The following is a 10,669-nucleotide window of genomic DNA, read 5'->3' as shown; positions in this document are numbered from 1 at the left end:
GGGCCACGAAGATGATTAGGGGTCTGGAACATCTCCCATATGAGGAAAGGCTGAGTGAGCTGGGTCTGTTCAGCCTTGAGAAAAGAAGGCTTAGGGGAGACCTAATTAGTGTTTATAAATATCTTAGACTTGGGACGCAGGGGGATTTGGCCAGCCCCTTTTCAGTGGTCTGTGGGGACAGGACTAGGGGCAATGGCTGTAAGCTGGAGCATAGGAAGTTCCGCACCAACATGCGGAAGAACTTTTTCACAGTGAGGGTGACAGAGCAGTGGAATAGGCTGCCCAGGGAGGTGGTTGAGTCTCCTTCTCTGGAGATATTCAAGTCTCGCCTGGATGCCTATCTGTGTAATATGAGATAGGGAGCCTGCTTTGGCAGGGGGGTTGGACCCGATGATCTCTTGAGGTCCCTTCCAACCCCTAAGATTCTGTGATTCTGTGATTCTGTGACTCAGCACCAAATGCACCCCAGGGCTCATTAAAATTAAAAAGCAAGCCCTAATGAGCTGTGTCTCTCTGTGTAATTATCTTCAAATCTTCAAGAGATGGACAGATCACTGAAGCTGTTTCAAGAGGAGCTCAGAGTAAAATTGATTTCTTTTTAAGGGTGTAGGCTTTTATTTTCACTGTAGAGGAGAGGTGATAAACTGACTGAGATTGATCCAGAGTGTCTCCTAAGGAGGTCTGTAATGGTCTGAAAAAGGGTCCGTTGAGGCAGTAGGAAGAACCTTGCTGCACATCTCCACAAGCCCACCATGACTCTCACCAGCCAACTGGGACTTGCATCCCTTGTCCTTACATCAGGTCTCTCTGCTGCACTCCACAGTGGGGCATTACAGCCCCTCTGTACCAGCTCCCCTGCTTTCCTTAGAGAACTGGCTGCACACAGGCAGCACAGAGGGAGTTATTTTCCCACCAACACAAGAAACCTGACAAGATTCACCATTAAATTAAACACTCCTCACTCTGTGCCAAGTGCAACCTGCCACCAGTGAGGTTCACCTGCCACAAAGCTTAACCCTGTGAGAGATGTTCTAGTGAGGAAGGAGACTGTGAAATCACCACAACTCAAGAGCTGGCTAAAGACAGAATGAGTCAGTCAACTGCCAGAAAGGCAAGGGTTTAACTCTCTGAAACTCAGCAGCAGCTGGATGGTTGAGAGGTGTCTGAATGGTCCAAGGGGAAGGGGAAGGGAAATCTAGAGAGCAACCAGAAGCACTGGTGTGAAGACACACTGTCGGAATGATGATTTCATACACGGACAATTGACTTTGGACAGGTAGAAATATGTGACAGACAGGGGAGATGAAATGCACAGCTGTCCTGCTTCTGGACAGGCAAGAGTTAACTTCCCCAAGCAGCCAGCAGTGGTGACTTGAGTTAGCACAGCTCAGCTGAGTGTGCCCAGGCTGTTTTCCACACCACCTGACATCACTCCCCCATAAAATAGGCTGGTTGGGGAGGGGCACTCCTGGGTTCCTTCAGGGCAGTCTGAGTGTGGCTGTGGCGTTTGGTTGATCCTTGCATTGTGCAGTACCTTGTGATCCTTTGGTCAGTAAAGTACTCTCTGTTATCACTGGATGTGAGTGTAGTTTGCAATGTGCTGTTATCATTTTTTCACTGTGATTTTGTCAGTAAACTGTCCTCCTCCCAGCCCACAGAGAGTCTGTCTGTTTCTCCTCCAGGAGTGAGCATTATAACCTGACCCTTGTACATGAGTGACCTGGGAGAAATGAGAAAAGATTTCAGCTGCCTTCCAGGGGAGCACATCATCCCCTGGCTACTCTGATGCTGGGACAATGGGGCACACAGCCTGGAATTCGAAGGCAGGGAGGCCAAGCAGCTGGGATCCCTGTTCAGAAAAGGAGTCTTTGACAAGGTGATTGGAAAGAAGTCTCAAGCCCTCAGCCTCTGGAGGCCACTTCTGTCAAGTGTGGGGGAAAGGTACCCATTCAGTGAAGATGTCATGTGTTGGCCAGGCAAGTGCATGACCACAGAGCAGAGTATGGAGTGTTTGAGGGGATCAGCCATGTGAGAGATGAATTACTAATATCCTGATGATCTGCAGCTACCCACCAATCCTGATGAAGTCCCATGTTCCTCACCCATGTGGTGTAAGTCTGTGTGGAGTGCACCAGCATCATATGCCAACTGCCTGGCAGTAATAGATTGGGGAAAGGGAGAAGCACCGAGAGTGGCTGAGGTGTCTGGCCAACTCCATCTATTTAAAGAAAGTCTTTGTTCCTCCCTTATCTCAGCCATCTGAAGTAGGCCTTCCCCTGTTCCAGTAAAAAGTACACACCAAGAGGTATCCATTCTCTCTGCATGACCATGGTGAAGACATGAGGAGGTGAGATGGGAAACCCACCTCCAATCCTGAGTGAAGAAGCTGCAAGGGAAAAGTTACAAAAAGAGATTTCTCCAGGAAAAATGCTGCACCAGCTTCCAGTAGTCAGCCCACCAGTCTGTCATTGTGCTTGTGATCCTCTTGAAGGGACTGCTCAGCCTTTTTTTGCAAGAAGTGAACAGCTAATATGATGAACAAGATTAGAGGGCAAGTTTGCAGAGGTAAAAGCCATCCAGCTGGCTTTAAACATTGCCAGATGAGAAAAGTGGCCAAAATTCTACCCCTATCCTCACTCCTGGATGGTGGCCAATGCCCTGTGGGAGTGGTTGCAGCAATGGAAACAAAGCAACTGGGAGTGCAGAGGCAAACCCATCTGGCCATGATGTAGATGATGTGCAAAAAGGGGTGGATAGTGTCCTGGTTCTGGTCAGGCCACAGTTATCTCACCTGTGCTGACTGCTTGGAAGGTTGAGTTAGCCCTGGCTGTTTTCCACGCCACCTGACATCACTTCTCCATAAAGGAGCTGGTTTGGGCACCACTCCTGGGTGCCTCCAGGGCAGTCTGAGTGCAGCTGGGGTGTTGGGTTGGTCCTCCTGTCCTGCAGCACTCTGTAATCCTCAGGTGGGTAAGGTAGTCTGTGGTCTCACCGGGTATGAGTGTCATGGGCTGTTTATTGTTCTAGTTTCATGATGCTATTTTCAGTAAACTCTCCTTATCCCAACCAACAGAGGCTCTGTCTCTTTCTCCTCTGGGAGTGAGCCTGTGGTGTGTGGTGCTGAGACACTGTTTGGGGCTGAACCACCACAAACATTTAAATTACTCTGTCATCTTTTTATTTATTTTCTATCATGTCCTTTAATGCCTCTTGCTGAGGCACCACAAGTCAGCTGAGGCTTCTACACTCACACATTAACCACCGACACATCGGAGCTTCACTTCCACCAGACCCTGGCAAAACCCTCCGTGGTGTTACAAAGAGAAACCTCAAGAACTTTTCCAACCAGAGCTGACCTGCTCCTTCTGATCTTGTGATGTTCTGCATCAGGGGATAACCACAACAGGGTTGGAACCAACACATCCTCCTCTTTAGTGACCAATCCAGCATTGGTGACACATGATAATTTATTCATTGCTGCCCAGTGCTTGCCCAGCATCAAGGCCCTTCCTGATTCACATGCTGCTCCACCAGAATGTAAGCTCGGGGAGCACTGGTTGTTGTGAGGGAGGACTGCCAGGGCAGCTGCTGCCAGCTGCCCAAAAGAATCTCCCATGCATGATGACATCATCAGTGAGCAGGGTTAAACCTCATCAAGGGAATTCAGACATGACTGGTGGAGCAGCAGTGTCAAGGAGGAGGCTTTGGGCATTCTGAGGATGCCACAGCAGCCAGGGCTGCTACACAGGAACCTGTCCATGGGCACATTGGGCAGCACTGGGAGCAGTACGGCCACCCAGGCAAAGGCACTTATTGTTTGACTCAGCACTGGTGTGGACACCAGCAGAGTGTCCAGGAGTGGGAGGTCCCCAGCTCAGGATGAGTGTGGAGGAACAGTCACGAGGTTGAAAGAAATTCTGCTAAGACAGGGTTAGGGGTCTTGTGTGGAGAGGCTGAGAGGTCTGGGCTTCTTTATCCTGGCGCAGGGGAGTCTGAGGAGAGTATAGGGGCAGCTCAGAGAGCTTGAAAGTTCCTTTTCAAATGAATGGCAATTAAAACTAGAGGTGCAGATGGGTTATGAACATGGAGAAATGCCATTCTGAGGGTAGTGCTGTGGTGCTTGGAGTTACTTGGAGGACGTGTGGATGAGCTGGTTGGTTTATCTGGGAACAGCTGGTGAGGAGGGGGAGACAGCAGGACAGGCAGGGACATCGTGGGGTGAGAACAAGGCGGGGAAAGGGGTTGGGTGCCTGCAGAGAAACAGGCACAGGTGTGGAGCAGTGTCACATGGGCTGTGGTGCAGAAGGTCAAGGGTGTTATCCAGGCTGAAAGCACCTGATAGAAATGAGATCACAGCCCTTGGCTGTGGCTGATGTCCCTGCAGAGGCCTCAGAGGAGACACATTGTCCTCGTGGCCATGGAACATCATTGCCTCCTTGAACTCAAAGTAGGGAGGCATCCATGTGTCATACCCCTGTCCTACCCTTGGCATCACACTCCCCACATTCCATGTAAGAGCCCTGAGACACAGGTGAGGGTCAGGATCTCCCTTCCCAGGGGCTGGGGATCAGCACTGGCATTTCTGCTTCATCAGACCAAGCCAAGGTGTCCTCAGCATCAGAGCTGCCTGTGCTTTGCCTGGGTTTGTCCTCATGGCCTCCACTTGTGAGGTGTAAGATGTTCATGGGGATGCTTTGTCAGCAATGGCTCACAGTAGGGACCATGAACGCTTCAAGGTTCTTTGGGCATTAGGTCTGACTGACATTTTAAGAGGTTTCTTCACTCTCCCCTTAGTATCTGGGGTCTGTGGACTCAGAAGCAAATATACAAGAGAGCTCATGGAAATACAGAAAGCTTTAAAAAGCATATCTGTTCAAGTCCTTTTCATTAAAAAAATCCAGACTTCTACAAATAATTGGATTACAGTTAGGTATTTAATGATGGACAGTTCAAAGCAATATTACAATGGAGGATATTTTCTCTTCACGACTATTTCCTGTCATGGCTCAGTTGATAGAAGAAGTGACAGCAGCATTATGCAATGGGTGTCAGTCTCCTAAGGAGATCTGGACAGGCAGAAAAGCAGTCTTTTTAGATCCAACCCTGCATAAAAAATCTTGCTCTTCCCCAAGCCCAGCAGTTCCCTCACTGGCCTCCTGGGGCTCACAACACTTTTCCTGGCATCATCTGTGCTCACAGGCACAGACAGATTTCTCTGACAACAAACAGCAGTTCAACATGATCCAGTTTAATACCCATGAAATCTCTCTCCTCAGCTGCCTGCTACAGCCAAGCAGCGTGTGAAGGGGGTCAGCTTTCAGGGGAGATTCTCTCCCAGAACAATTTCAATCAGATACATAGAAAGGTCACTTATCAACACACTGACTTGCTGACAGAACAGTTCATTAGACTGCTGAAAGATGGGACATTTTCCAACTCTCTGAACCTCAAAGCAGCAACCGGAGAGCTGAGAGGCATCTGAATGTCCAAGGAGCAAGTGGGGGTGGAAACCTGTGATCAAAGTTAAGTGCATACATCCAGGTAGCCTGCAGAAAGTACGTCCTTAGTCCTTGAACACAAGACCTAGAGATAATGCATTAGGAATAGGATAAATGTGGACAATGTTATTATGGCTTAGAAAGGAAAAATAAAAACCTAAAATCCTTACTAAATACAGCTTGGACCTAACGTGTTAGTTTGCAAGATGGATGTAGAAGAGAATGAGCAGTTTATTGCTGCTAAGAAACATCCAGTCATCAGTTTCAACACGGCATCCTTGAGCTCCTGATTCCTCATGCTGTAGATCAGCGGGTTCACTGCGGGTGGAACCACCGAGTAAAGAAATGACACTACAGCATTTAAAAAAGGGGAGGAGATGGACAGAGGCTTCATGTAGGAAAACACAGCAGTGCTGAGAAACAGGGAGACCACGGCCAGGTGAGGGAGGCAGGTGGAAAAGGCTTTGTGTCGTCCCTGCTGCGAGGGGATCCTCAGCACAGCCCTGAAGATCTGCACATAGGACACCACAATGAACACAAAACACCCAAAAGCTAAACAGAGACTGACCACTATGACTCCAATTTCCCTGAGGTAGGCATCTGAGCAGGAGAGCGTGAGGATCTGGGGGATTTCACAGAAGAACTGGTCAAGGGCATTGCCATGGCACAGGGGGACTGAAAATGTATTGGCTGTGTGCAGCACAGCATGGAGAAACCCACTGGCCCAGGCAGCTGCTGCCATGTGGACACAAGCTCTGCTGCCCAGGAGGGTCCCGTAGTGCAGGGGGTGGCAGATGGCAACGTAGCGGTCATAGGCCATGACAGTGAGAAGACAGAGCTCTGTGGAGATCAAAAATAGGAAGAAAAAGAGTTGAGCCACACATCCTGTGTAGGAAATGGCCCTGGTGTCTGACAGAGAATTGGCCATGGATTTGGGAACAGTGGTGGAGATGAAGCCAAGGTCAGTAACAGCGAGGTTGAGGAGGAAGAAGTACATGGGGGTGTGGAGGTGGTGGTCACAGGCTATGGTGATGATGATGAGGCCATTGCCCAGGAGAGCAGCCAGGTAGATGCCCAGGAAGAGCCAGAAGTGCAGGAGCTGCAGCTCTCGTGTGTCTGCAAAGGGCAGGAGGAGGAACTGGCTGATGGAGCTGCTGTTGGACATCTGCTGCCATCAAGTGTAGAGACCTGTCCAAGGAGGAAAAGGCAGTGAGAACTTCGTGAATTCTTATATGAGGCCTCTTCCAATTCATAGTGAATGCCCTCAGATTGACTCTATATTCAGGAGGTCCCTTTTTGGGAGGTCTGCTTTGAGCTGGCTGGAGCGTACCACTGCTGGGAGGAGGGTCAGCTGTGGGCTCATGAGAACTCAGTCCTGCCTGGCAGCAGTCAGTAAATAGAAGGATGGTGTGATCTCAGACTAAATCCCCTGTGGATAGGAATGAGCTTTTCAGCACTGTCACTCCAGTTTCACCCTATGGCAGAGCAGAGCTTTGCAGCTTTGGTTTTCTCCTGCCTGTACCTGAGGAGTGTTTGTTCTGTCTGCACTGCCTGACATTGCTGCTGCAGTGCCAGTGAAGCCTTCCCCTGAGTGTAGAGTGGGGAGAGCTGCTCTGTCCATCAGCCGTGGTCTCAGCTGCCCTGTGCTGGACACTCTGTGATCACACCCTGCAGTTCCCCGCATAAGAAACTGGACCCCACAGAGAGCAGAGGAATCCAGTCTCACAGGGCAGAGCTCCAAAGCCCTCCTGAGGTCTCATCCTACCCAAGGAAGATCTCAGCTCCCTTCTCCCAGCCAGGGACACACAGGGCTCATTGCAGTTGGCCAAACACAGGCGATGAGCAGCATTTCCATGCCCTCAGTGCCAAGCATGGGGCTCCTCTCTGAGGCACAAGAGTCTGTAGGAGAGCGGTGCCATTTTGGGAGGCAGCTGCAGCCCAGCAGGAACCCCTGGGTAATGGTGGTACAAAAGCAACAAGGACAGGAGGGGAAACAGCAACAAATGTTCCAGCCAACACTGGAAGGACAAGGACAGACAGACAGGCACTCAGGGGTTTCTGAGGTTTTCAGGGGCTGCCAAGGAGACAACTCAGTCTAAAATCCTGGAACTCCAGGCTCTGATTCTGAGCTGGGTGGCACAAACCAGGGGGTCACTGTGGGAAAGTGTCTGCTCTGAGGGGGATGTTGGGGAGGTACCAAATCCCCACTACCAGGACATTTCTGGGAGCAGCTCCTTCTCAACTCCCTGCCCATGTCTCTCCTGCCTGGAGCTGTCCCTGCAGCTGCTTTTCTTTGCTTATGTCACCTCCAGCTCTGTGCTTACCGACCTCATCCAAACTGCCCTGCACTGAGGTCTTCTCTGCAGACCCCTTTGGGAGAAATAACTTCTCATTTACCACAGTCAGAAAGTCCACAAGAGAGGAAATGTCAAAGTAAAGACACTGTCAGGAAGGAAAATGCCTCCTTCATGTCATTCTTCATAGTCCCTTCCGAATTTTTATAAGGATCAGCTGGAGCTGGGAGCAAAGCTGACCCATGCAGCACTGTCTTACAGCAGAAGGACCCTACACTGTGCTACACACTTTACACCCACAGCTTCTTTCTGCAGCGATGCTGATGGTAGCTCACCAGGCAGGCTTCTTGCTGACCCTGGCAGCAGCAGAGTCCCTGCCCCAGCACACAGTCCCTGGGGTGCAGGGACCCTGCTCACAAGGACAGCCCTGGGCACCCCAGGGTGCACACGCTGCTTCACACCTCTGCAGCCATGTCCAGGAGAAGACAGATGTCCTGCACTGTCCTTCTGATGGGGCAGAAGGGCATCCCTTCCAGGCAGCACTTTCTGGTCCTAGAGAGAACCGGTCCTCCTGACAGACCCCACACACTGCCCCATGTCCCAGCTTTAGGAGATCCCTCCAGGAACAGAACCTGCATTGCCCTGCACCCACAGACATACCAGGGAGAGGCTGTGCAGATTTCTCCTCCAGTGAGCTCTCAGCATCCATCAGCTCTCTCAGCCTCACAGGTCTCCCCTTGGTGCCTCCAGGCAGTGTCCCCAGCCCTGTGTGCTTGGCAGAGGAGCTGCTCCTGGGCAGAGCTGTCTCTCTGCAGCGCTGTAATAATTCTTGAGCTCCCACTGTCCCAGGAGCCGAGCCCAGCTCAGCGGGAGAAGAGCAGGTGAAGACATCATACCCTCTGTTGCCTCTGGGCTCCTCCCTGGAGCTCCAGGGAATCTACTTGGAAAGACACTGAAGTCCTCTCTGATGTTCCCTCCCTTGGCTGGGGAGAAATCCTGTCCTGCAGAGTCCTTTCTCCTGATCAAACCAGAGCTGGGCAGGACAATTATCTTTTTTGTGTCTCCCCATGAGGCAGGACCACCAGGCAGCAAAAGGAAGGGGACTCTTTCCCCCTGTGAAAGAAAGAGAGTTAATCGACTCACTCCAGACCCCTCATCCTTGCTTTGCAGCCCTGGGGCTGGAAGGGAACACAGCTCTGGCCTGTGTGTGCCTCAAAGCCATTGGATCTGGGATTCTTCTTTCCACAGTTCTGGTGTGCACAAAATAGGCACCTTCTGTCTGGGAGCTGCTGGTCCCAGCTCCCATGGGAATTACGGGGGATGTAGGTAAGTTTGTAAGGTCCCCTCCTCCATGACAGTGGACTTCATCTGATTGAAAATGTATGTCACCCCCATTCATCTGTACTCATAACTGAAGACCAGGAGTGACTCTTTGGGAGCCCATGCCAGAGGCTTCTGCTCCTCATGCACACCTGGGAGTTTGTGAGACAATTCAAGATTTTACTTTTCCTTGTTAGAAATCTCTCCTCACTCCTGTCTTTTACTTCTGCAACACTTTTCCATACCCAGAGTCAGCAGATGTCCCAACAGCAGCTCCATCAGCCAGTTCCTCCTCCTGGCCTTTGCAGACACATGGGAGCTGCAGCTCCTGCACTTCTGACTCTTCCTGGGCATCTACTTGGCTGCCCTCCTGCGCAAGAGTGTCATGATCATTACTGTAGCCTACTACTATTGACTCCACATGCCCATGGATTTGTTCCTCTTTCATACCTTGTCGAATGTGTGGTGCTCACCAAAGCTGCTCTATCTCTCCCCCTCCTCGGCTGCATAGGGGAGAGAAGATGTAACAAAAGGTCAAGCGCTGGTAGAGTTTGAAGATGATGTCAGACACTGTTATGACCATTCCCTTGGCTAGGAAAGCCCTGAGCCCCAAGGTTACTGGTGCTCCTAGTGAGGGAGTTTTCAGGCCAGTAAGATCCTTCATCCCTCGCAGATGTTGTTTGGGGGCTGTTGCTGGGTATTGAGCATTTGTGAAACTTGATGCTGACAGAGCTGCAAAGTGATGTCAGGAAAGGCTAGGACCCCTCCATTCAACTGAAAAGCCTTGAAGCCCAAGGTTACTGGTTCTTCTAATCCCCACGCTGGGGAGGTGCCCAAAACCTTTCTTAGCCCACACACATTTTGCTTGGGAAGTATTTCTCTACATTTAACTGTTCTGAAGGTGGAGGCTGGTAGAATAAACTTGACACAACAGTAAACCCATCCAGTTCTCTCCTTCCTCTGATTGAGTGGCACAGGGGGATAGGGATTGGGGGTTGGGGTCAGTTCATTACACATTGTTTCAGCTGCTTTTTCCTCATCATGGGGAAGACTCCTCACAGTCTCCCCTTGCTCCAGCATTGGGTCTCACCCACAGGAGACAGTCCTCCATGAACCCCTCCAACATAAGTCCTTCCCACATAGCTTCAGATCAGCACCAGCTACTCCAGGGTGGGTCACTATAATGGGGCATTTTGTCCTTCAGCAACAGACTGCTCCAGCCTGGGTCCTCCACAGCCCTGCCAACAAACCTGCTCCAGCACAGGCTTCCTATGAGGTCAAAGCCTCCTTCAGTGTCTGCACCCTGCACTGGCTCGAGTGTGGGGACCTTTATGGCTGCATGTAGAATCACTGTTCCACATCATCCAGCATGGGCTGTGGGGGAACAACCTCATTCACCACAGGGTTTGGAGGAGCTTCTCCCCCAACTTTACTGACCTTGTTGTCTGCAAAGTTCCTTACACTTTCTCACTCCTTTCTCTGACAGCAAAAAGCAGCAGATAATTTTTCATTCTATATTAAGTATATTGTCACAGGCAATGTATTTTCACTCCCTCT

The 10,669-nt window shown here is 50.6% G+C and overlaps 1 protein-coding gene across 1 annotated transcript; it reads right to left on the bottom strand.

The window, feature by feature from the left end:
- Positions 1 to 5,667: 5,667 nt before the first annotated feature.
- LOC311200941 (olfactory receptor 14A16-like) lies at positions 5,668 to 6,663 on the bottom strand (the record flags this gene model as incomplete). The annotated part of the gene is made up of 1 exon (XM_084275243.1): positions 5,668 to 6,663. One exon carries the CDS (start codon positions 6,661 to 6,663, stop codon positions 5,668 to 5,670), a length of 996 nt encoding a protein of 331 aa, XP_084131369.1.
- Between the last annotated feature and the right edge of the window lie 4,006 nt (positions 6,664 to 10,669).

Source organism: Gallinula chloropus (assembly GCF_964237585.1).
Source record: "Gallinula chloropus genome assembly, chromosome: 25".
Taxonomy (NCBI): Eukaryota; Metazoa; Chordata; class Aves; order Gruiformes; family Rallidae; genus Gallinula; species Gallinula chloropus.
The sequence above is the reverse complement of the archived record's forward strand: the minus strand, read 5'-3'. Positions and strand labels throughout refer to the sequence as shown.